This window comes from Cucurbita pepo, chromosome 9, assembly GCF_057944985.1.
Source record: "Cucurbita pepo subsp. pepo isolate OVF chromosome 9, ASM5794498v1, whole genome shotgun sequence".
NCBI lineage: Eukaryota > Viridiplantae > Streptophyta > Magnoliopsida > Cucurbitales > Cucurbitaceae > Cucurbita > Cucurbita pepo.
In genome coordinates, this window is record NC_141806.1 from 12,714,941 (window position 1) to 12,741,601 (window position 26,661).

A 26,661-nucleotide genomic window follows, 5' to 3' on the forward strand; every position below is an offset into this window, starting at 1 on the left:
CATTATTACCTTGTTTAAAAAGTTCCTCTAAACCTGAAAATATAAGAGTATTTTTTAAAATAAATATTAATGATTTTTTACTATTTCTCTTCTTATATATATAGTTAAAGAGTATATATATATATATTTTTAATTATATTAATAGTTTTAAAAAAAATAAAAGGTTTTAAAATATTTTTATTAATTTAACTTTTTTGTTATTAAAGAATAAATATTAAATGGAAGAAAAAAAAGACATTACACATCAAAGTCAGAATGAAGGTGGCAAGTTGGAATGATTTGATTCAAATTGTTCATATCGAGATATATGAGTAGAGATATCGTATACAATGAATTCGTAGTATTAATTAATCATATTAATAAATGAAGCTAACTGATCTCTACAAACTTAAAGTTCTTGCTCTCATTCAAATGCTTTATTTTTAGCTATGATATTTCTAATTGTTGGATCTTTGAAAAGCAATTTTTGTTTGAGTTGGTTTTTGAGTTTGTTGTTTGTTCTCTTATTTCTTGGGTTTACACTGTCACGTAACCCTTATTTCTTGGCTATTGCTCATATGTTAGCGTTCTCCCTGTTGAGTACGGTTAGCAGAGGAATACATCTCTATTTGGTATGAGTTGGAACCAAAAGTAAAAGTACGAGAGCCCATACTCAAAATGGATAATGTCGTGCTGAGTCCTTGTCCTTTTATTTCGACGGGCTGCCCTGGTCAGTACCTAGCCGGGCTCTTTTTGTTCCAATGAATCGTAGATTGTCCTTTTATTTCCACGGCCTGCCCTGGTCAGTACCTAGCCGGGCTCTTTTTGTTCCAATGAATCGTAGATAAAATTATTGATTTTATTTGAAAGCACAAGATGTTTTTGAAACAAAAAAAATCGAAACAACAAGAATCATAAGAAGATTTATTATTTGATTCCTATGATATAGAATCAAGGTGCCATTCCTTATCATTATTTTTTATTTTAGTACTCTACTAGAATAGAATTAAAAAACTTGTTAATTTTTTAATTAAAATCAGTTCTCTTTTCCTAATCTCATTAGTCGAAAATAGGTCAACGTTCTAATTTTCATGATTCTTTTTTGATCCGATCTTTTTATTATTTATTACTACCACTTATTTTCGTCTTCGACAAAAGATCAATTTATATGCAATAATTGCATTGTAGCGGATATAGTTTAGCGGTAGAAGTGCGATTCGATTAATTTATATGCAATAATTGCATTGTAGCGGATATAGTTTAGTGGTAGAAGTGCGATTCGTTCTATTAATCCCTCAATATTAAGGGATTGGTAATGCTGTATTCGCAAGTCTAATAAATAATGTACACAGTTTTAATAGGAAATAGATATACTTTTTGTGCTGAATTCGGAAGTCTAATAAATAATGTACACAGTTTCAAAGTTTTAATAGGAAATAGATATACTTTTTGTGTTGATGTTGATGCAAAATGGTGTTTTTGCTCCCCTTAAAACGTGGCGCTTCCTTCTATTTCGTTCTTGACTCACTCTTGCTTTCACCCTTTTCTCGCTCTCTCTCTTTCTCTTGCTCTGTTTCTCCGTCGTTTCCATTTTTTTGCTCATCGATCCCTTTCTTTTCCCCTTTTCATGTTTTCTGTGATTCTTCACTGTTTTTGATCCACTGGGGCGTGACCCTTTACTGGGTTTAGCCAAGGATCTCTGTTCTTTGCATTTGGCGTTTCAGCTGGACTTCTACAGATCTCTGTAACTGGGAATCTTGAAGGTAAATTTGTAGTTCTTGGGTCGATTTTGTATGCAAAGATCTGGCCCCACTGCCCATTTTTGGACCTGCGGTCGGGCCCCTTGCATTGTATGGTCTGTTCGTAAGTTTGGGTTTCGAAATGGGGAACAACTTTGAGATTTAGCCTAAAACATGCCTTAATCTTCCCATTTTCTGAAGTTTTCTTCGTCTTTGATTTAGCAATTTGGATCTTGTGGGTTCTTTCTTCTAATCCTCATAGATTAGCATCTTAAATGAATTGTGGGTATTATCATGAGACGGATGACAGATATTGTCCTCTTTGGTCAGTTACGTATCGCTGTCCGTCTACTAGTAAGAGGTTTCCACACCCTTATGAAGAATATTTCCGTCACTCAAACCTGTGCATTCTGCATATGAAGGGGACAGGGGAGTTGCTGCGTGCAAGCTTCTCTTGCTTTGTTTCATTCTTATCTCAGCTGTCCATGATCATGTGACCATCCATTTTACATTTAGTCTTGGATTTGTGTTGGGGTTTCCTTGTATATAACAAATTATTGTTCTTAAGCTTGTTGAGCTTCTGTTGATTGGATTGCTTTTGCTTTGGTTACTAATGATGTGATTTCATCTTGTTTGTGTAGTTATGGTGGCCTCTATGAACTCAATATAGGAGGGGTTGATGTCTATGAAGCCACATAAATCATGGGACATGTTCAGAGAAAGGATAGGAATCTACCTTCTGATGGGGTTTGTTCATTACTTTTTGCTATTAGGTTTTAGGTTTAGTGGAACTATGCTTTGAACTTTTCGAATAAGATGTACCCGTTCTGCCTATGCGATGTTTGGTTTTCTTCGAGTATCCTAAGCGTACGATGGTTGTGTAGGGCAAATACGGCTTCAAAATGAAGCAGCTTCCATTTATGGGTGTTATTTGTACTGTAATGCTGTTCATTGTATACAGAACTACAAATTACCAATATTATCAGACGAAGGTAAGGTTGTTTTCATTGTATGGGAATTTTATGTTTGTTTGGAACAGTTGAAATCTGATATTTCCGGGGAACAAAACATTCTTTATAAGGGTGTGGAAACCTCTCACTAGTAGACGCGTTTTAAAAATCTTGAGGGTAAGCACGGAAGGGCAAACCCAAAGAGAATAATATTTGCTAGTGATGGGTTTGGGTGGTATAGAGCCGGACACTAGGCAATGTGCTAGCGAGGAGGCTGAGCCCTGAAAGGGGGGTGGACACGAGGTAGTGTGCCAGCAAGGATGCTAAGCCCCGAAGGGGATGGATTGGGGGGTCCCACATTGATTGGAGAGGGGAATTAGTGTCAGCAAGGATGCTGGGCCCCGAAAGGGTGTGGATTGTGAGATCCCATATCGGTTGGAGAGGGAAACAAAGCATTCTTTATAAAGATGTGGAAACCTCTCCGTAGCAAATGTGTTTTAAAAACCTTGAGGGGAAGTCCGGATGGGAAAATCCAAAGAGAACAATATATGGTAGCGGTGGCCTTGGGCTGTTACAAATAGTATAAAGCAAGACACCTGGCGATGTGCCAGCGAGGAGGCTGAGCCCCGAAGGGGGTGGACACGAGGCGGTGTGCTAGCAAGGATGCTGGGCCCTAAAGGGGGTGGATTGGGGAGTCCCACATCGATTGGAGAGGGGAACCAGTGCTAGGGAGGACGTTGGGCCCTAAAGGGGGATGGATTGTGAGATCTCATATCGGTTAGAGAGGGGAACAAAACATTCTTTATAAGGGTGTGGAAACCTCTTCCTAACATACGCGTCGCGTTTTAAAAGTCTCGAGGGAAATGTCACCTTTGAGGTTCCCATCTGTAGTGAATAGATCATACACAGATACTCATCCAGTTTGGTCTATAAGTTCAAGCTATACTTAACTCTTTTTCCCTCTACAGATTGAAACAATCTTGCAGCCCTTCGAGAACGCAAAGGTAAAAATCCTGTCATTCCTGCCCATGTTTGACGATATCGGTTCCCTCCCCGCCTCCCGTTCCGGTGTTAAAATTACAATTCTCGTGATTATCATAAGTATTTAAATTTTATTCAGTAGTCAAGAAACTTTGTTGCTGTATCTACATGCTTGAATAAGGAGCATCGAAAATAAATTCTCACCATCTTCACCAATTCTTGTAAATGCCCTTTTAGGACTTCATAGAGGAGTCTAAAACCTTGAATGAATTGCCTCGTGGCATAGTAGAAGCTAGATCAGATCTGGAGTTGAGACCTCTATGGGGAACTAGTAGTTCGAGGTTACAGGTTGAGTTCTATTGCTATTTTGTTTCGTAAGGCTTATACTACAATGTGTTCTAGGTTGAGTTGTATCGTAAGGCTTATACTTATACTACAATGTATTCTAGTAGTTCATGTCACGCTCGTATAAATTTCAGGCTCATGATCACAGCAACCGTAATTTGCTCGCAATGCCAGTTGGCATTAAACAAAAGGATAATGTTGATTCTATTGTACAGAAAGTATGATCTTGCTATCATTTGATATTAATCATATTCATTGGAGTTATTCTGTATCTAACTCCTTTCATTCCAGTTTATTCCAGAGAACTTTACTATTATACTCTTTCATTACGATGGCAATGTCGATGGATGGTGGGATCTTGACTGGAGTAACGATGCTATACATATAGCTGCTCGGAACCAAACGAAGTGGTATGTTCGACTCCTCTGCATTTTGCCCCTCTATAACTAAGAAATTGCCAATCGTGTATGGACTTAGAACGGCTGCTGCTTGATTTTAATGGTTTCTCGTCTTTTGTTTCTCGTCAGGTGGTATGCAAAGCGCTTTTTGCCACCGGCAGTTGTGGCCGTTTATGATTACATATTTCTTTGGGATGAAGATTTGGGGGTCACAAATTTCAATCCAAGAAGGTATAGAAATAAACTCGTTTATCTTTAAATGTTCTTATCATGAAATCATCAATACTCGTTCTTTCCCTCATCATCACATTTGTGAGATCCCACATTGGTTGGAGAGGGGAACGAAGCATTCCTTATAAGGGTGTGGAAATCTCTCCCTAGTAGATGCGTTTTAACACTGTGAGGCTGAAGGCAATACGTAATGGTGGGCTTGGGCTGTTACAAATGGTAACGGAACCAGACACCGAGCAGTGTGCCAGTGTGGATGTTGGGCCCCAAGGGGGTGGATTGTGAGATCCCACGTCGGTTGGAGAGGGGAATGAAACATTCCTTATAAGGGTGTGAAAATCTCTCCCTAGTAGACGCGTTTTTAACCCGTGAGGCTGACGACGATACATAATGGGCCAAAGTGGACAATATCTGCTAGCGGATATCAACGTTTCAAGTTATCCTGATTAAAATATCCTGATCAACCATGTACACACACCTAACCTATCTGCAACCACCTAACCTAACTGCATCAGACCCTCACATTAGGATGAAACATCTCATTTGATAAATTTCAGTTACCTGGAAATTGTGAAGTCTGAAGGGTTAGAAATATCTCAGCCTGCATTGGACCCGAATTCGACTGACATACATCATAGAATTACTCTTCGTTCTCGAGCAAAGAAGATGCACAGGTAAAAGGAATGGTTTAACAGAACTCTATGAAGCATACGTAATCCACATAAATTTTTATCTAACGTTTAGTAGTCCGTGCAGACGAGTTTTTGGTCGTAAAGGCCATACGAAATGTTCACATCATAGTGAGCAGCCACCTTGCGTTGGGTAAGTGATTGTTGGATGCACTTACGTTTTCTCGCAAATGCTATTTATTTCGTCTATTATAATAAAACAAATCACATTACTTTTCTACCATGTATTTTAAAAAACATTCGGACACGTCGAGCAAAAACTTAGTAATATCTCGGTTTTGATTCATCAAATATAAATGCAAGCAAGATTGGTATCTCTTCTTTTGTGAGATCCCACCTCAGTTGGAGAAGGGAACGAAACATTCCTTATAAGGGTGTAGAAACGTCTCCCTAGTGGTGGGCTTGGGTTGTTACAATGGTATCAGAGCTAGCCAGCGAGGACTCTGAGCCTCCAAGAGGGCTGGATTGTGAAATCCCACGTCGGTTGGAGAAGGAAACAATGTATTCCTTATAAGGGTATAGAAACCTCTCCCTAGTAAATGCGTTTTAAAATCGTGAGGCTGACGGTGATACGTAACGAGCCAAAGCGGACAATATCTACTAGCGGTGGGCTTGGGCTGTTACAATGGTATCAGAGCTAGACACTGGGTGGTGGGCCAACAAGGACGCTGGGCCTCCAAGGGGGGTGGATTGTGAAATCCCACATCGGTTGGATATGGAAACGAAGCATTCCTTATAAGGGTGTGGAAACCTCTATCTAGTAGACGCCGTTTTAAAATCGTGAGACAGTGATGCGTAACGAGCTAAACCAGACAATATCTGCTAGCGGTGGACTTGGGCTATTACAATGGTTTCAAAGCTAGACACTGGGCGATGTGCCAGCGAGGATGCTGGGTTTCAAGAGGGTGGATTGTGACATCAGTCGAAGAAGGGAACAAAGCATTCCTTATAAGAGTGTGGAAACCTCTCCCTAGTAGAAACGTTTTAAAACCATGAGACAACAATACGTAACGAGCTAAAGTTGACAATATCTATTAGCAGTGGACTTGGATTGTTACATCTTTCGTCTCGATTTCCTATCTGTATGGGTAGATAAACTAATATTTGAAATATTCCCGTTTCTAGATTTGTAGAAGGTATGGCTCCCGTATTCTCGAGAACGGCTTGGCATTGTACTTGGCATCTTATACAGGTAGTTTCTTTAATCTAGATCAACAATTGAGCTTCCTCTCCCTAACCACCCCAGTTTCATTCTAACATGTTATTTTGTTTATCCAGAATGATCTTGTCCATGGATGGGGAATGGATATGAAACTTGGCTACTGTGCACAGGTAAGGCTTTCTTGTTCATGTGTCACTGAACTAGCACACCCCTCACACCCATGCCACCCTCCATGTCCATATCACTGCACCAGTATCTTGACTGATTGACACAGCTTAAAATGAAACAGGGCAGCTAAGTGTTATTCTCATCTTCCCTTTCGAAATTTGTTAACATGTTCTGCAGGGCGATCGGACACAGAACGTGGGAGTAATTGATAGCCAGTATGTTATTCATAAGGGCATACAGACTTTGGGTGATGGCGAAAGCAAGGTAATTTCATCGCTCGGTTATGATTCGAGTATATCATATGATCGGTACCGTTCTCGACATGCTTAATTTTACTGTCCAAGTTTTCTTGAAAATCTGCAGAGTACTCAAATGTAACAATAAATTCTAAATCTCTTGCTGTTTTTACTCAGAAACATAGCCACTCCATACCAACCGGCGATGATGTTCGAGCCGAGGTTAGAAATCTGAAGTTAATTACATGGTTTCCTTCTCATTATCAGTTCCAATATCATAATGAGTTCTGATATGAACATGAGCAGATAAGAAAGCAATCGACATGGGAACTTCAGATCTTCAAGGATCGATGGAACAAAGCGGTATCTGAAGACGAGAATTGGGTCGATCCGTTTAAAGAACAATCAGTGAAAAGTGACCAAAGACGGAGGACACAAAGAAACCACCACCGCAACCGCCGCCACCACCGCCACTTTGTTTAGTATCTAGCAAGCAAGCATCCTAGCAGAGATTCATCAACATGGCGGTTTTCACTTCCTTCTCCCCCATAGCAGAAAGAAGAAAAGAAAGAAATTTGTAACTAATGGTATTGTTCTTCTGATCCCTAATGCCAACTGGTCTGCTTTTGACATGATATATACAATCAACTGGCTTCTTTCTAACTACCCATTGCTCTTTCTCGAGTGTTGTTGAGTGTTGTCAATTGAGCTATACTCCGGTTGGCACAACTAGTGATTTGCCATCTTATTCAAGTATTTATTATTTCATCAATTTTTGTAGTATAAGGGATGGAAACGTCGACATGTCAATGAAAGTTTACCTTAAATTGTGAGTTACAATTTCTATGAGATCCTACGTCGGTTGGAGATAAGAATGAAACATTCTTTATAAGATTGTGAAAATTTCTCCCTAAAAGACACGTTTTAAAACTTTGAGGAGAAGCTCAAACAGGATAATATCTGCTAACGATAGACTTTGGCTATTACAAATGGTATTAGAACCAGATATTAGGGGATGTGTTAGTGAGGAGATTGAACCCTGAAGGGGGTTGGACACCAGGCGGTGTGCCTACAAGGACTCTGGGCCCTAAGGGGGGTGAATTGGAGGTCTCACATCGATTGGAGAGGGGAACGAATGCTAGCGAGGATGCTGAGCCTCGAAGGGGGTGGGTTGTGAGATGGATTGGGGAGTCCCACATTGATTGGAGAGGGGAATGAATGTTAGCACACTGGGTCTCAAAGGGGGGTGGATTGTGAGATCTCACATCAGTTGGAGGAGAGAACGAAACATTTTTTATGAGGGTGTGGAAACCTCTTCTTAATAGACACGTTTTAAGAAAATATCTTTTAGCAGTGGGTTTGTGCATTTGGGTTTAAATGCAACGATTAAAATGAAAGGATGTATAATAACAACTCGAGTTTAGGACCCCTTTGCAAATTTTCCTTAGAAAAAGTTTAAAAGATGAAGAAGCTTCATTCATACTATAGACATGAGCACGTTTTTACAAGTACAAGCCTATACGGTAGCTTCCATGGAAGTCCTAGCAGAGATTTATTGAAAAGTGTCCAAAGATGGAGGTGATGATATCATATAATGAAGCCATGATATCATAGACAAGACGAATTCCAGCTAGCGTCAACAGCTCTGATTATCTTATCATGCAGGTTAGCTCCAGAGCAAGCAATGACTCCTCGGTCGAGACCTTCCAAATACATACCGTTCGAGAAGTTGAGCGGACGACCTCTTGCATCCGTGACAACACCACCAGCTTCTTGTATGATAACCACACCAGCTGCATGATCCCATATCTTCTCCTTGTAACCAGCCTTGGCAAACTTCATGAAGATTTCAGCATCACCACGAGCTATGGCTGCATACTTCACCATGCTGTACACTCTCAATGGTTGGTTTCTACAGCCAAACATGTAAACATAATCATATGGCATGTTTGGACGATTATGGGTTTATAAGTAAAGAATACATCTCCATTGGTACGAGGCCTTTAGGAGAAACCCAAAGCAAAGCCATGAAAGCTTATACTCAAAGTAGACAATATCATACCATTGTGGAGATCCGTAGTTTCTAAGAAATAGAATACAAGAAAAGCTCGGTACCTAAGTCCGACACTATGAGCAAGTCCTGCTGTGAATGAATGGCTCGAATTCGCTTTCTCAACTGGTTCACAGAACGTCGCTATAGCTGGATCGTCAACGGAAGACACTTGAATTGGTATAGCATAGTTTGGCCATACTAAGCTTTTATTTGCACAAACTAATGGTTGCATCCACGCTACACCGCTACCCTTTTGAGCATACACCACGCAGCCTTTGTCCCAACACTCCGATGTTGCAGCTGATAGCTTCGATATGATCCGATGGTAACGAGGATGGTAGCATAGCCATTCTCTTCTCATTGGGTAATTTGGACATCCCAGGACGCCCAGCACCACTTCCCCATCTTCTATCAAGGCTAGAGCTACAGCATATTGGTCGCCTCGTATGAACCCCAACGTGCCATCCACAGGGTCAAGGGTCCAAAATCTTGCAGTTGATCCATCAGATGAGTGGCTGCATTGGGCGATGGCTTCAAGAACCTCAGAAGTAGAGAGGGTTCTTTCTGGACGTTCCAATCCAAAGCGATGGGCTTCAGAAAGACACTCATTCACGGTTTCCACTACACATGCCAAGAGTTGGCCTGCATCAGGCTTGGAAAGAGTCTGGACATCTTCTTCAGCAACAATTGACACGTTTTTACTCCCAAAATATTTGGATAGAACCCAGCTGATAGTTGCCTGAACGCTCCAATCTGAAAGCAAGAAACCGAAAATCATGTCTCAAATGAACTAACAAACCGATAATTGTCCACTTTGAGCATAAGCTCTCGTGGCTTTGCTTTGGGCTTCCCCAAAAGACCTCATACCAATGGAGATAGTATTCCTTGATTATAAACTCATGATCATTCCCTAAATTAGCCTATGTGAACGATACTCAACAATTCTCCTCTTGAACAAAGTACACTATAGGAGCCTCGAACAGCCTCCCCTTAATCGAGGCTCGACTCCTTCTCTGGAGTCTTTAAACAAAGTACACCCTTTGTTCGACATTTAAGTCACTTTTTACTACACTTCGAGGCTCACAACTTCTTTGTTCGACATTTGAGGATTCTATTGACATGACTAAGTTAAGGGCATGACTCTAGTACTATGTTAGAAATCACGACTCTCTATAATGATATAATATTGTCCACTTTGAGCATAAACTCTCGTGACTTTACTTTTAGTTTTTCCAAAAGGCCTCATTACCAACGTGTCACTCTCTCTCAACAATCTAACCGTTATGCGAAAAGAAGAAAACCCAAACGAATTACCAGCGACAGTAACAGGGGAATGGTCATCCTTGGCTTGAATATGGGCGTTGTTGTTGTTGAGCAAGTTGCTCTGAACTCGCTGACAAAGAAAGCAAGCCATCTGAACAGCTCCAACAGCGATTTGAAGTTCTTGAGAAAGTGATTCCGACCCAGAAATCAAAGGACCGAGCTGTTTAGATGTTGTACAAGAAATGCGAGATGGGAGGTTGGGGGAAGAATTATGGAGGTCTGCATAGTTGGGTATGTTAGTGCTGTTCATTCTGCTCAAATGGAAGCCATGGCGGACATTAATGCCCAAATTTGCAGTATGTAAGGGCATAATCAGTGGAAGGGGAAGAGGAATTCAAACAAAGGGAAGCTCGAAAAGGGAGAAGGAGGGCTTGAAGGTAGCTGGAAGAGGAGCGAGGAGCGAGTGTATATATAGTCTCCGAACAGAGGTTTTCACACTCTCTACTCTAGTTCTATTAGAATTTAGTATAAACAACCAATAATTAATTAGATATAATTATTGAAAATTAACTTGAAAATGACGTCTTTATCATGTAATAAGTGTAGATACCTTTCAAGTTTAAACTCCTATTTTAACGAGTCTTTGTGGACAAAGTCTTGAATAGGTCATTTAATCAAATTTTCGCGTACCCAATACATAGTACAAATCAATTTAGGGATTTTAAGTCTATTTTGCACTTTAGTTGGTTAGTGTGTAACCCTTTCTTCAAAACTCGAGTAAGTTCAGCTACTTTCATCGTTGATGAACACCTGCGATAATAAAACTTCTAAAACATGTTTGTGACTAACATCTCGGCATAATACATGTCTTAGTTTCGTTAAGAGTTTAAAACTCTTCCTAATCTTTACATTACAAGATTCCATTGCTTCTTGATTGGTTTTGGGGTCACTTTCAAAATCCAATAAAATGCTCATGCTTTTGCTTATGTTACGATTACATAAGATGAACATCACTTCTCAACGTTGATAGATTTAGGCTCCTTTGGATAGCAATGTGTTTACGATCCACTTTTTTTAGGGTCGAGCGTCTTCACTAGCACTACACTCGATATTTGGATTTAATACTATTTGTAATGACCCAAGTCCACTGTTGGCAGATATTCTCCGCTTTGACCTATTACGTATCGAAGTCAGCCTCTCAGTTTTAAAATGTATCTACTAGGGAAAGGTTTTCACACCCTTATAAGAAATATTTTGTGCCCATCTCTAACCGATGTAGAATCTCAGACTAAAGTTCTCAACGTGTATCAGTTTTCACCGTGAATTTTTCAATTACTTTATTGAAGTGTTGCAATTTTTTTACTTCGAATAAATTCTAAAGCTGAGGTTATCAACATGTAAGCGAGATGTTTGCCATTAGATTAGCTTCAATGTTACTCACAAACAAATATATTTGAAAGGGTAAAAACTAAAATGGTCTATTAATTTACTATTGATGGTTAAAATTCTTGAATGTTTTCATTCTATTGGTAACTTTGTAAATGGAAAAGAAAACCCCATTTTCCCATGAAATCCAAAACACAAGAAGATTAGATTTTTTTTTTTTTCCATTTACATATGTCAAACAAAATAATAAAAAAGAGTCATTATGACCTCATAATGACGTCATTTTATTAAACATAAAGTGGGAGACTGAAAAATATAAAATAGAAAAAAAAAATGTCTCGATTAAAATTTGGAATATAGATTTGACACCTAATAATTTCGTGTACGGTAACATACTCACGTTATTTATTCTTTATTTCTAAAAGTCAAGACTATTCATAACGGTCTAATTTCACCGCTAGTAAATATTATCTACTTTGACCCGTTACGTATCGTCGTCAGTTTCACAGTTTTAAAACGAGTCTATTAGGGAGAGATTTTCACACCCTTATAAAAAATGCTTCATTCCCCTTCTCCAACTGATGTTGGATCTCACAATCTACCTTTTTGGAGTTCAACGTCCTCGCTGACACACAGCTCCGTGTGTAGCTCTGATACCATTTGTAACAGTCAAAACCCACTGCTAGCAGATATTGTCAACTTTAACCGGTTACATATTGTTGTTAAAGAGAGATTTTCACACTACTTGAAGTATGTGGAATGAATGAGATATGAGAAGCTCACCAATAATGGATTGAAAAAGATGGCAAACTTATCTTTGGTGCTTCCCTTTACATTTTTAGGAACGACATCACTTCTCAATAATAAAAGATCGAGTTAGGTCCCATTTGGTAATATTATCTTTTGTTTTGGATATCAATATGTTCATGATGATGTGTGCTTATGCATACACTCACGGTTTTGTTTTCACGGAAATAAACAATATTTATCTCAAAAATTGTATCAATTTTGGTAAATCAGACTAACTCAAAATAGAGTTCACAACTCAACTTGACACAATCTAACCCAAACCTCTCTTTTTTGGATTGGGTTAATTAGATTATAGTAGGAATTCAGTAACAGCCCAAGTCCACCACTCGTCGATATTTGTCGATTTGGCCTGTTATATATCGTCATCAGCCTTACGGTTTTAAAATGCATCTGTTAGGGAGAGGTTTTCACACTCTTATAAAAAATGTTTCGTTCTTCTCTCCTGCCGATATGGGATCTCACAAATTTATACCTGTAAAAATATTGGTTCAATGCTGATGTCATTATCGTGTAAGCTCGAAGTTGGCCTCAATTTTTGACTTTAACATTATCTTTGGATTAACTTAAACGTCATTGATTAAGACACATTAGACTATATATATATGAATTTTCCACCCTAAGCTAATTGGTTTAGTGTTGATTAATAATGAAATTAATCAAACTAATTATATTTTCAATTCATAATATTTTAATTTAAAAAGAGAAGATGATGAAATAAAGTGAAAAAAAATGACATGAATGAAAGTAACATTTTTTTTTCCATTGATTAAAGTTTAAATATTACTTAAATACATAAAATTAAATGAAGGAAGGAAAAAGAATTAAAGGTGATTATTATATTATTTTCCACTAAATGACAAGAGTTGAAAATAACAAGCTAGGGTTATTGCCTAGAAATGGCCACATAGCATTTAATTTATGAGTCGGGATACATGAAATAAAACATTTTTGTATAGAGGTGTGAAAACCTCTACTTAATAAACGCGTATTAAAACTGTAAGACTGGCGGGCCAAAGTGGACAATATTTTTCAATGGTGGACTCGGGGTGTTATAAATGGTATTAGAAGCCGACACCGAACGATGTGCGAAAATATTCCTTATAAGGATGTGGAAATCTCTCTATAATAGACATGTCTTAAAACCGTGAGGCTAGTACGTAACAGGCATTATAAGGGTATGGAAACTTGTCCTTAGTAAACAAGTTTTAAAATTGTGGGGTTGATATGTAACGAGCTAAAGTGAACAATATATGTTACGTTAAAAATATTAAATGACAAAAAAAAAAAAAAAGGATCAATTCAGTTTAATTTGACAGTTCGAGTTGGATTATGAACTTATTTAGATTGAGTTTGATTCAAATAAATGAAAACTTTATCGGTTGAGTTGGCTTATACCGTGCTCTAAAACTAAATTGGGTTAAACCCAACCAATCTATTCAAGTTAAATCCCCTCTTACTTTCTAATATGATATGATCCACGCCCTGTAAAAGGGCAACTTTCTTAGTATCATAAGTTGGAGTTTCATATTGACTAATTAAGGAGAAGATCATAGGGGTATACAAATAAGGGACATTACACTATTGTTGAAGTTCATTGTTTTTATTAGTTGCACGATCCCACATCGGTTGGAGAGGAGAACGAAACATGCTTTATAAGGGTGTGAAAACCTCTCTATAGTAGACACGTTTTAAAAACCTTGAGGAAAAGTTCGAAAGGGAAAACTCAAAGAGGACAATATCTGCTAGTAGTGAGTTTGGATCGTTACCAATGATATCAGAGTCAAACACCAGACGATGTGTCAGCGAGGAGACTAAGCCCCAAAGGGGATGGACACAAGGCGGTGTGCCATCAAGGACACTAAGCCCCAAAGGGGATGGACACGAGGCGATGTGCTATCAAGGACACTGAACCTTGAAGGGATGTGGATTGTAAGATCCCACGTCAGTTAGGGAAAACATTATTTATAAGGGGGTGAAAACCCCTCTATAGCTGAAAATCCCTCCATAGCTGAGGAGAAGCTCGAAAGGGAAAACTCAAATAGGACAATATCTACTAGTAGTGAGCTTGGACCGTTAAAAATGATATCAAAGCCAGACACGGGGTGATGTGTCATCGAGAAGGTTGAGCCCCAAAGGGGGTGGACACGAGGCGGTGTGCTATCAAGGACGCTGGATCTCGAAGGGGGTGGATTGTAAGATCCCACATCCGTTGGGAAGAAAAACGAAACATTCTTTATAAGGATATAAAAACTTTTAAAGGAACGTTGTCGTGATCGGGGTAAATTTTGATTGGTTGGCGGAGGAAATACGAAATTTCTTTATTTTTATAATGAATTGAATGGATACAAAATGAATGAAAATAAATGTATTTGATGTTTGGCTGTACATTCATGTTTCCAGCAACTAAGAAGACATCCAAATCCAAAGCTGAGGATCCAATTGCAAGAAAATTTCTATATGAACACATTTACAGCTATGTACCAAACCCCCAACCAAACCATCCTCAGAAAACGCCTCTTTCACTCACACCAACCAACCGACCGACCGACCGACCGACCGACCAAGCAACCAACCAAACAAATGTTTCTACAACAAATGAGGCAAAATGACATTCAATATTGGTAGCAGAAGAATGATGAGTAGAACGATACCCAATATGACGGCATAGCAAGTCCATTTCCTTGAGCTTTTCTGATACTCCCGAGCTTCTTGGAGTTGCTCTGTTCCTCTTCTAACAAAGGAGTTGGCATGAGCCACATGGCTTTCGATGTCATTCAGCTGGTGTCCTTGGGCCTCCACCAGTGCTGCCATGTCCAAGAATATCTGATGCAGCTCAAGCAGATTCTTCTCGATCTCCTTCACTGCGTCGTGTCGTTCTTGAATCTCTGAAATGGTATCCATTATTTGACCTCTACCCTGTTCTTGAATTGCTTTCTGAAGGAAGCTCTCGCTTTCCCCACTTGATATCAAATTCTCTATTGTCTCTTCGTCTGCCTTCTGCCCTGTCACTGTGAAGTACCTGTTTCCAACCAACAAACAAACAAACAAACCACTTCATTATGGTTTTTTCATGTACATCCTCGTCTCGACCCATTATGGGGTTTACGCCTTTTGGGTCATACCATCGTGGAGTTTTGTGATTTCTTACATGGTATCAAAGTCATGCCCTTAACTCAGCCAATTAAAAAGTTGTGAGCCTCAGAGGTGTAATTAAAAGTGATTCAAGTGCTGAACAAAGAGTGTATTTTGTTTTGTTCCAGGGCTCTAGAGAAAAGGAGTCGAGCCTCGATCAAGGAGAGGTTGTTCGAGGGCTCTATAGGCTCAGGGGAGGTTTTATGGTGTACTTACGTTGGCTAATTAAGAGATTGCTCTTGTATTTATAAGAGTAAGGAATACATTTTCATTGGTATGAAGCCTTATAATGAAACTAAAAGTAAAGCCACGAGAACTTATGCTCAAAATGAACAATATCACCGTTACGGAGGTTCATGACTTCTAACATGATATCAGAGTCATACCCTTAACTTAGTCATGTCAATAGAATTCTCAAATGTTGAACAAAGAAGTTGTGAGCCTCAAAGGTGTAGGCAAAAGTGACTCAAGTGTCGAACAAATGATGTACTTTATTCGAGGGCTCTAGAGAAAAGGAGTCGAGCCTCGATTAAGGGGAGGCTATTCAAGGGCTCCATAGGTTGATTAAGGACAGGCTGTTCGAGAGTTCCATGTTCGAGGGGAGGATTGTTGGGAGAGGAGTCCCAATGATCACTAATTAAGAGGTTGATCATGGATTTATAAGTAATAAATATATCTCTATTCGTACGAGGCCTTCTGGAAAAACCAAAAGTAAAGAGATGAGCGTTTTATGCTCAAAGTGGACAATATCATACCATTTTAGAGGATTGTGATTCCAAGATGATATCAAAGTCATGCCCTTAACTTAGCCATGTCAATAGAATTCTCAAATGTCGAACAAAGAAGTTGTGAGCCTCAAAGGTGTTGACTCAAGTGTCGAACAAATGATGTACTTTATTCGAGGGCTCTAGAGAAAAGGAGTCGAGCCTCGATTAAGGGGGGCTGTTCAAGGGCTTCATAGGTCGATTAAAGGCAAACTGTTCGAGGGTTCCATAGGCTTTATAGGAGACTTTATGGTGGGGCTGATCATGGATTGATTACAAGGAATACATTTCCATATAAGTAAAACTACGGGAGCTTATATTCAAAATGGACAATATCATATCATTGTAAAAGTGGTAGGTAATTACCTGCGCTCGACGGTTTCTTTGTACTCGGCGTTCATTCGAGCTCTAAGCCCTTGAAAATCATCCATAACATCCTTAAGCTTCTTTCCCAAACCGCTAACAACAGAGGTTCTGGTACGATCAGCAGAGGAGCCAGGGCCACAGCCAGGGAGGTTCCGATGAGCAGCATTAGAACGCTCAAGAGCCTCAAGCTTCCCTTTGATCATTTTAACACGCTTTAAAACCAGACCCACATCGCCCTCCATTCTGGACCTCAGCTCCTTCATAGTCTTAGCATTATGCACAATCTTACACTCCTCATTGTCCTGCTGCAATTTCTTGTACAAACTCTCAACCTGTTTCATATCATCCTTAACATTCTCAACCTCCTCAAAGAATTTGTCCAAATTCACACTCTCATTCCCAGGCTCCATGCTGTCCAGAAACGCCTGTTCCTTCAGATCAGTGTATTTTTTGAAGGAATTGGAGAATAAATCATTCATTTTGGATGGTTTTTGTTTGGTTTTTTGTCAATCAAATGTTGTCCGAAATGGGTTTTCAAGGGGGATTATGGGTGTCCTTTTCTTTCCCTAGACGAAGCTGTGGGTTGATTGGCTTCGTCCAATGAGGAAGAGAAAAGGGTGGGTTTGGGGGTGAAGGAACAACCCAGAAAAAGAACAAAAGAAAGTGAAGTTCCAACACCCCAAGATGGGTATAGAGAAATTAGAGAAGATTTGTGAATGGAATTGGTGTAATTAGAGATTTCAATAGGGATGAGCGTTTGAAAGGATTGGAGGGAATATCAACCACTTGGCGCCATTGTTCATCATGGCTCTTGACTTGGTCGTTTCTTTCCCTCAATTTACTCATCATTGCCTTCATATTTTTGTCCAATCAATTCTTTACGATATCATCTTAAATTTTGGTGATATCATATAGAAATAGATGTTGATATGGTGGTCGTGCCCATATGGTCGATCCGGTATAAGTCTTCGTAGCTAAAATTTTTATGGTAATATGGTTAAATTGAGTGTTATGGTCGAGAAGATTTAAGCGTGACAATTAAGTATTATGATATATGATATGTATTTGGGTGACTGATCTGTAATAGTGATGTTATTAATACTCAATATATATATTTTTTAAATAAAAATAAAGATATACAAAATAAGTGAGCTATTCTGTGGCACATACATATAGTGTGGGTGAGTGTATGTTCTGGAAAACTTCCTTTGAAATGGGTTTTTCAAGGATAGTATTGGGCGGGTGTGCCGGTATTCTGCCCCAGCCCGCGTGTTGGAGGTTGCTACATACACCCGCTATCTGCTACAGTATTTGTAAATGACATGGAATGGGTACGAGAGGGCCAATGCCTCGATAGAACCCGAATTGATGGATGGATGTTCGAGATGTCGTGCTTAAATTGTTGACTTTATTGCATGGAAAATTAAAAGGAATGATGACCCTTTCTACTAAATAAAAAAAAAAATGAATTCCTAATTTTTCATAATTATCCCGTGAATTTTCTTGTGATACATGTGAGTAAGAACAAATTAAAAGTAAGTATAACGTCACTATGTCTAAGGAGATACAGAAGAAAGTTAGAGTCATCGAATGTCGATTCTAATTTCCAAATCTTCACTATCGAACGTATATCTAGTCATTGAAAATATTTTTCGATCGTATGAAATACAATATTGAAATGTTTGTATGAAATAAAATAATTTTTGGTATAAAATTACTATTTATAATTAATGGTTAACTAGGTAGATTAGTAAATTAAATAAAGAATAAAAGCGTTTAAAAGTATTTTTTGAACACACCCTCACTTTCCAGCGCAACAAATAAAGAAGGAATAAATAGGAACGAAATATTACAAAGAATAATAAAATTAAATCAAGAACCGCCGTTGCCGGGGATCGAACCCGGGTCACCCACGTGACAGGCGGGAATACTTACCACTATACTACAACAACTCGTTGATTACTTTTACCAAAATAGTTATTACTATAATATTCAATATATATAGTTAAGCTTTTATTGGGCCGGCATGAGAAATTAATGGGCCACACCAGTGTGTCGTGGGGGCCCACTACATCACCGTCGTATGGGTACATAGCCCAAAATACCGCTCCCTCCACTTAATTTTTTTTTTTTTGGTAATTATTTAGTCGATAATATATATTTTACTCGTTCGTCTAAGTTTCACATTTATTTGTATGGTTTAGTCAAACCCAACGAATGGTCGCTATCATTTCTATATCGAAGAATATGTTAACTGATAATGCGTTCGTGCGTTCCAACTCAGTTGACTGTGTTATATATATATTAGGGGTCTTAGTATAAAAAGTTGATATTCGAGACGAATTTGAAGCAATGAATTTGGAGGTACATTTTTTACATAATGGGTGGGCTGGCAAGGAAGTGTGAAAAGAAAAGAAAGTTTTTTATCTTCAAAGCTAAGCCACACTCCATACATTTACATATGTTCTCTAACTCTCTCTTGTCCCATTTTTATAACAATTTCACTTCTTTTCTACTCAAAGGTTGTTCCATCCCCATCACTCTTTCTACCCTTTTCGTACCTAACACTCTCTCCCATGACGGTGTCTTTTTCTTACCAAATTGACTATGCTCGAAATAATTTCTAGGGTTACGAGAGTATTATATTCTCTTTCTGTAACAGCCCAAGTTCTCCGCTAGCTAACATTTGTAACCGTCTAAGCTCACCGCTAGTAGATATTGTTCTCTTTGAGTTTTCCCTTTCGGGCTTCCTCTTAAAGTTTTTAAAACGCGTCTGATAGGGAGAGATTTTCACACCCTTATAAAGAATGTTTTGTTCTCCTCTCCATTGATGTGAGATCTGAAAATCCACCCCTCAGTATCAAGCGTCCTCGATCTCACAATAATTGTGAGACGAACAAAGCAAAAGGAAATTGTCAATATAAACATAACTCCATTGATAAGATAATACTAATGTGATCTAAATACAGAACTATCGTATGAACAAAGTGTAACAGCCTAAGCTCACTACTAGTAGATATTGTCTTTCTTTGGGTTTTCCCTTTCGAGCTTCCCCTTAAGGTTTTTAAAACACGTATGCTAGAGAGAGGTTTCCACACCCTTGTAAAGAATGCTCCGTTTCTCTTTCCAACCGATGTGGGATCTCACAAATATGTGAGATCGAGGACGCTTGGCACCGAGGGGGTGGATTGTGAGATCTCACATCAGTTGGAGAGGAGAACAAAGCATTCTTTACAAGAGTGTGGAGACCTCTCTCTAGCAAACGCGTTTTAAAAACCTTAAGGGGAAGCTCGAAAGGGAAAACCTAAAGAAGACAATATCTACTAATAGTGAGCTTAGATTGTTACACTTTGTTCATACGATAGTTCTGTATTTAGATTGCATTAGTATTATCATATCAACTGAGTTATGTTCATATTGGCGATTTCACATTCTTTTTAACGTATACCAAGTAAATGAAACGAGTATCTACACGTGCATATGGGTTCGTTAAATGTTGCCCTATGCAAGTGAAAGACAACACAAATCTTTCACCTCACTCAACGAATTGCCTAACACATGCACTTCACTTCACATTATTGCACTCCCCCATCAAACATTGGTTGCCAAACAAACCAACAAACCCCATTTCCTTTTCCTTTTGCTTTATCAAACAAATTAATAAATGGGGTTTGAGTTTTGGATTTTGGGTGTTGAAAAAATGAAAACTTTAATATGAATGAACATGTTTGGAGTGAATATATGGGTCGCTATTTTAGGTTAGTAAGGCATGTGCAGATGTTGCAAAGGGCCACAAATGAGAGAAAATCAATGCTATATTACAACAAATACGTTTCATTAGTCCCACCAACATGTTGTCCTACGATCCCCATACTAACTCTTTTGCTTTTTTTAATTCTTTTTATAATTGGAACGAGATAATGTTGTCGTTAGCTCTCGAGACATCTAAATCGACACCGAACGAGTTCTTCTTCTTCTTCACATGGTGATGGTCGGGACAACCTCAAGTTTGTCATATGACTCAACACATTTTCAAGTCCTAGTTGAAAGCTCTACGATTTTAGTTGTTTCTTGATAGTTGAAAAGTTGCATGTCGTCGGTTAATCTTAGTAATCGTTTATTTTTAGATGTTTATATAACTCGAGAATCCGACGGATTGGGACTACTCAACTCACACCATAACTATTGAGTTGGGTTGAATTTTTGAAAAATCGAAATTTCGAGTCAATTTGCGAGTTCGACATTTTTTTTGTTAGGTCAATTCGACCAACCTAAAAATATGATTACAACACAATCCAACTCTACTTTAATTTTAAGATGATTACGAAGATTAAGAATATTTCATAGTGTGAATATAACATTATTATAGATAAGTACAATTCTTTTTTAATAATTAAAAAAAAAATAATAAAACCCGACAATCCAACCACATCAAAAACAAAATAGATGGTTGGGTTGTTCTATCACTAACTCAACCGACCTAAAATTTCAAAAACAAATTTCAACCTAGTTCAATCCTGTTGGATGAAAGTGACACATCGGTTAATTTAGGAAATGATCATGCTTCTATAATCTAGGAATACTATCTCCATTGGTACGAGACCTATTGGGAGAAGCCCAAAAGAAAATCACGAGAGTTTATGCTCACAGTGGACAATATTGTACTATTATGGAGAGTTGTGTTCATCTGACAAATCCAACTCAATCAGTATACACTCAAAACCGTACGTTTCTTTTGCTTGGCCATCAAAACTGTACGTTTCTCTTAGATTGCTTTCTACTTGAAAAGCTAATTATTTGAGAATTTAATTGGAAATGAGATTTAAAAAAGTTTGTAGTTAAAGGTCTCAAAAAGTTTGGACACGTCATAATCAATGGTATGTTACGCTCTCCAACCGACGTGGAATCGATGTAGGATCTCACACCCTTGTAAGAAATCTTTTGTCTTTCTTTTCAATCTACGTGAGATTTCACATTTCATCTCCTTTGGGGGCTCAGCCCCAACCTCATCGCTGTCACATTGCTCGGTGACAGACTCTAATACTATTTATAACCGTCCAAGCCCACAGCTAATAAATACTGTCTGCTTTTGCTCATTACATATTATTCTTACCGTTTTAAAACACATCTACGAGAGAGAATTCCACACTTTTATAAGAAATGTTTTGTTCCCTCCTCTAGGGGATGTAAGATTTCACACTAATCCCACCCCTCTGGGATCCCAACATTCTAGCTGACACATCACCCGGTTACCCGGTTACTGACTCTGATACCATTTGTAACAGCTCAAGCCCAAAATTAGTAAATATTGCCCGTTTTGGCCCGTTAGCTTCACGGTTTTAAATCACGTCTATTAGAGAGATGTTTTCACACTTTTTTAATAATGCTTTGTTCCCCACTCCAACCGATACCAAATCTCACATTAATTTTTGTAAATGAATTAATCTCCTAATCATTTTAAATAATCAAATTTTTGAATTACATTCTAGTAATAATTTTGAGCATGATGACGAATATATTATTGAAATATAGATGTATTTCAATAATAATAATAATAAAATAATATTTTTTAACTACTTTTAAAATTATGGTAAAATAGTTTGGAAAAAGTAAAAATGATTGTTCTAAGGTTTTTACATTTTTTTTAGTAAGTTATAAAAATCAATAATTATTAAAACAAATTAAGAGAAAATAAAAATTTAAGAAATAGTTATGTGAATATATTTTATTTATTTATTTATTTCTTAATAGAAAAAAACTTTTAAAAGTTGCTTTTACAAAGCATTCTCATCATCACACATAGAAAAAAATAAAAATAATATAAAATAAGTGAATTTTTATTTAAAAAGGTTAAAAATTAAAATTTAAATTATTCTTATACATCAATAATTTGTCTTTAATTCAATAACTATAGCGTCGTGGAATAAACTTTTAAATTTTAAATACTTTATTTTCTATCATAACCTTATTATTTTCGTTTTAATTAGGTTAAAGCTATATTTTTAAAAGTATAAGATGCTAATTTTTTTTTAAAGTTAGCTAATGTTTAGAAATTTAGCAATTTTTTAATTTATCCTATGAATTTATATTTAGTAAATATGTACTAACCCATGCCCTCCATTTGATTTTCAATATTCGTGTGCTGTGCATTCACTACAACATGGTCACTACTTCTCACTACAACATGGTCACTACTTCTCACTACAACATGGTGCTGTGCATTCACTACAACATGGTCACTACTTCTCACTACAACATGGTCACTACTTCTCACTACAACATGGTCACTACTTCGCTGGAAGACTCTTTCCACAAACCAACACGAGTCATTCCAGCATACTTTATCCTCACTCACATGCACGCTAAGAAAATTTGAGGTCACCCAACATAAAAATTGGTCCTGCACTTGATGACCCCGACATCCCGTGCATCCACGGCAACATGGTCACTACTCCTAGTTAGGAGATTATCCTCATAGGCCCATATGAGTCATTCCTACATGTTTTGTCCTCACTCACATACATCCCAAGAAAATTTGAGGTCACCTAATATAAAATTGATCCAAATAGAGTACAATGTCCACGTTGTTGGTATAGATAGGTATGTTAGATGAACACGACTCTCCACAAGGGTATGATATTGTCTACTTTGAGAAAAAGCTCTCGTGACTTTGCTCTCGGCTTCCCAAAAGGCCTCATACCAATGGAGGCCTCATACCAATGGAGTTAGTATTCTCACTTATAAACTCATGATCATTCCCTAAATTAGCCGATAAGATACGGGACTTTCATCATCCAACAAGGTAAACCTTCAATTATTTTAAGTTTTTCTTAGTTATTGATTTTGTAACTAGCCCAAACCCAACTTTTGCAGATACCCACTTTGGTCCATTACTTATCATCGTTTCATGGTTTTAAAACGCGTCTATCATGGAGAGGGTCCAACCAGTGTTTCACACCATTCAGTGACTATCTCTGATACCATTTGTAACAGCTCAACCCCATCCCAACGCTCGCTAGCAGATATTGTTCACTTTGACCTGTTACATACCATAACTGTAACACAGCCACCGTCAAAGCAGATAATATCAGAAGAAGAAAAAAAAAAAAAAAGAAAAAGAGGAATAAATCCTTCTTTTAAATTCTAAGCTACAAGAAGAAATTTGGAGTATTTTCCAATTTTGACCTTAATTAATGTGATATTGAATTTTTAATCCTTTGAATTAAAATATAGTTATTTATTTTTCTGTTAAAAGAAGACATGGGAAAGCCTGTAGTAACCACAGACCTGCAATCTTGATAAGTAGCTCTGTATCACGGAGTTTCCGTTTTGCTTCCACAGAACTGATTCTTCGCCGGGGCCTGCACCGCCATCTCGCCGGAAAATGATTGTTCTCCCTTTCCAGTGACTACTAAAATGAGAAAAGAACGGAATCCCAGACCTGCGGAAACGGACCCGACGAACTCACCGGATGTCGCACTCGACAAGCCCAGTCTCCGGCAAGTAATTTTACTTATTTCTTCCTTGATATCTCTTTCTCATTCCGTTAAAGTATTTGCCTCCAAATGGAAATTAATCCGTGACAAGCTTGAAGAATTGAACTCCGGCTTAATCGCGGCCGATAACTGTGATTCCGACGAAACTCCCGCAATCTCAGACTTAATCCGGAAGATTATTGGAACGGTTACGGAATGCGACGATCTCGCTCGCCGCTGTGTTGACCTCTCTTTCAGTGGGAAGCTATTGATGCAAAGTGATTTGGATGTAATCTGTGCGAAATTTGACCGCCATGCGAAGAAGCTTTCGGAAATATATACTGCAGGCATTTTGTCGCAAGGTTTCGCTATCGTCGTTTCTAGGCCTGGCCTCGGAGCTTGTAAGGATGATATGCGGTTTTATGTGAGGGATATTGTAACGAGAATGAAGGTTGGTTGTTCAGATCTGAAGAGGCAAGCTCTCGTTAATCTTCTTGCCGCTGTAACTGAAGACGAAAAGTATGTGAAAGTGATAATCGAAATCGGCGAGATAGTGAATCTCCTAGTTAATTTTCTTGGTTCTCCGGAGACGGAACTTCAAGAAGCGGCGTTGCAAGTGCTTCATATAATTTCTGGATTTGATTCTTATAAAGCAGTTCTAGTCGGGAATGGGGTAATTGCGCCATTGATTAGGGTTATGGAATGTGGGAGTGCGGTGGGGAAGAAAATAGCCGCAAGGTGTTTGTTGAAATTCACTGAGAATTCTGAAAATGCTTGGTCTGTGTCTGCTCATGGCGGAGTGACAGCTCTGTTAAAAATCTGCTCCAATTCTGATTCTAAAACAGAATTGATCAGTCCTGCGTGTGGGGTTTTAAACAATCTTGTTGGTGTTGAAGAAATTAAGAGATTTATGATCGAAGAGGGAGCAATTTCAACGTTCATCAGGCTCTCTCGATCTAGAGAGGAATCTGTACAGATAAACTCCATCGTTTTTCTCCAAAACATAGCTTACGGGGATGAATCAGTAAACAAATTGCTGGTTAAAGAAGGTGGAATTCGTGGATTAGTTCGTGTTTTGGATCCAAAATCTTGTTCTTCATCCAAAACCCTAGAGGCAGCGATGCAAGCAATTGAAAACATCTGTTTCTCATCAATTAATTATGTAAATATCTTGATAAACTACGGATTCATGGAGAACCTTCTTCATTTCTTACGAAATGGGGATGTTTCTCTTCAAGGAATAGCTCTGAAAGTTGCAGTAAAGCTATGCGATACATCAGAGGAAGCCAAAAAAGCAATGGGGGATGGAGGTTTCATGCCAGAATTCGTCAAGTTTCTTGGTGCAAAGTCGTTTGAAGTTCGGGAAATGGCAACCGAGGCTCTATCAGCGATGGTCATGATCCCCAAGAACAGGAAGAGATTTGCTCAGGACAATCGAAATGTGGAGACGCTTCTTCAAATGCTCGACACAGAGGAGGTAAATTCAGGTAACAAAAGGTTCCTCTTCTCAATATTAAACTCATTAACAGGAAGTAGTAGTGGAAGAAGGAAGATTGTGAATTCTGGGTATATGAAAAACATCGAAAAACTTGCAGAATCTGAAGTTTATGATGCCAAAAAGCTCATCAGGAAATTATCCACAAACAAATTTCGTAGTCTGTTAAATGGAATCTGGCATACTTGAATCTAATCTCCCTGTTTGTGAATACCCATCTCTTCTTCTTCTTCTTACATGATTGTTTATTGAATCCATACCTGATTTGATTCACAATACTTGTTCATTCAAAAACTCAAAAAACTTAAGAGTGTAGTGTTAGGATCGATAGGAGGGAGTCCAAATGATCATGAGTTTATATGTAAGGAATACATCTCCATATCAAAAGCAAAGTCACGAGAGCTTGTACTCAAAATGGATAATATCATACGAGATTCGTGATTCCGAACATAGCTCTAATTTAATGATTCTTAAAGAGCTAATCCATTGAAGAGAGGCACATGGGGGAAGAGAAGACATTGAATAGAACAGAGGGGAAGATGAGGAGTTGTAATCAAGCATCTGCCCATCTGCCATCTTCGGACATTGACCCTGAAACGACAGTGAACGTGCTGTATTTTTCTTCTGTAAGTTCCTTTTCTATATCCCATTTGTTGTGGCAGACTTCGCCAGTTTCTTATAGTATCAACAAAAATTGATGTAACAGCATGAATGGATGCTCTGTTTACCTTCAACAATGCTTACTTTAGTCTGCTAATTAATGTGATTATAAACCCTAATCAGATGGATTAGATTCCTTCATGTCAAGTCCATGGCGGTTTCAATTCAGATTCTGCAATCTCTGTCATAAATGTATATAATATATAGGGTTTTAGGGACGAGGAGTAGTGGACAATTGGGAAGCAGGCAGCATAGGGTCTGACACAGTGGACCATTCGTTTACATTACAATCTTCTTGCAAATTGCAACCAATAAATATGATTTTTTATTTTAATGAGACCGTCCCCGTCATAGATTACAAAATCTGCATGTCTCTAATAAT

At 38.2% G+C, this 26,661-nt stretch overlaps 4 protein-coding genes across 8 annotated transcripts; 2 read left to right on the forward strand and 2 right to left on the reverse strand.

Annotated features, from left to right (window-relative positions):
• The first annotated feature begins 1,552 nt into the window (after positions 1-1,552).
• On the forward strand, positions 1,553-7,643 carry LOC111802517 (uncharacterized). 4 transcript variants are annotated; one of them, XM_023686917.2, is made up of 15 exons: positions 1,553-1,742; positions 2,360-2,465; positions 2,603-2,710; positions 3,637-3,672; positions 3,887-3,997; positions 4,129-4,212; positions 4,286-4,404; positions 4,522-4,623; positions 5,178-5,294; positions 5,377-5,442; positions 6,435-6,501; positions 6,588-6,641; positions 6,817-6,903; positions 7,053-7,097; positions 7,182-7,643. In XM_023686917.2, exons 2-15 carry the CDS (start codon positions 2,421-2,423, stop codon positions 7,356-7,358), a joined length of 1,218 nt encoding a protein of 405 aa, XP_023542685.2. In that variant the 5' UTR covers positions 1,553-1,742; positions 2,360-2,420; the 3' UTR covers positions 7,359-7,643. The 4 variants fall into 4 exon arrangements, with proteins under 4 accessions (XP_023542685.2, XP_023542689.2, XP_086983039.1 ...); XM_023686920.2 differs by lacking the exon at positions 1,553-1,742 and adding an exon at positions 2,041-2,211; XM_023686921.2 differs by lacking the exon at positions 3,887-3,997.
• Positions 7,644-8,319: 676 nt separating this feature from the next.
• Positions 8,320-10,634, reverse strand: LOC111802509 (3',5'-bisphosphate nucleotidase AHL). The gene is made up of 3 exons (XM_023686905.2): positions 10,243-10,634; positions 8,991-9,681; positions 8,320-8,787 (listed from the first exon to the last, which is right to left on the reverse strand). The coding sequence occupies exons 1-3, from the start codon at positions 10,559-10,561 to the stop codon at positions 8,484-8,486; spliced, it is 1,314 nt and encodes a 437-aa protein (XP_023542673.2). The 5' UTR covers positions 10,562-10,634; the 3' UTR covers positions 8,320-8,483.
• A 4,051-nt stretch (positions 10,635-14,685) lies between these two features.
• Positions 14,686-17,317, reverse strand: SYP124 (syntaxin of plants 124). Its single transcript, XM_023686956.2, has 2 exons — positions 16,650-17,317; positions 14,686-15,406 (listed from the first exon to the last, which is right to left on the reverse strand). Exons 1-2 carry the CDS (start codon positions 17,126-17,128, stop codon positions 14,974-14,976), a joined length of 912 nt encoding a protein of 303 aa, XP_023542724.1. The 5' UTR covers positions 17,129-17,317; the 3' UTR covers positions 14,686-14,973.
• Positions 17,318-23,954: 6,637 nt separating this feature from the next.
• Positions 23,955-26,426, forward strand: LOC111802469 (uncharacterized). Of its 2 annotated transcripts, XM_023686852.2 has the most exons (2): positions 23,955-25,611; positions 26,096-26,426. In XM_023686852.2, the coding sequence occupies exons 1-2, from the start codon at positions 24,066-24,068 to the stop codon at positions 26,107-26,109; spliced, it is 1,560 nt and encodes a 519-aa protein (XP_023542620.2). In that variant the 5' UTR covers positions 23,955-24,065; the 3' UTR covers positions 26,110-26,426. The 2 variants fall into 2 exon arrangements, with proteins under 2 accessions (XP_023542620.2, XP_023542619.2); XM_023686851.2 differs by having other exon boundaries at positions 23,955-26,376.
• Positions 26,427-26,661: the final 235 nt, after the last annotated feature.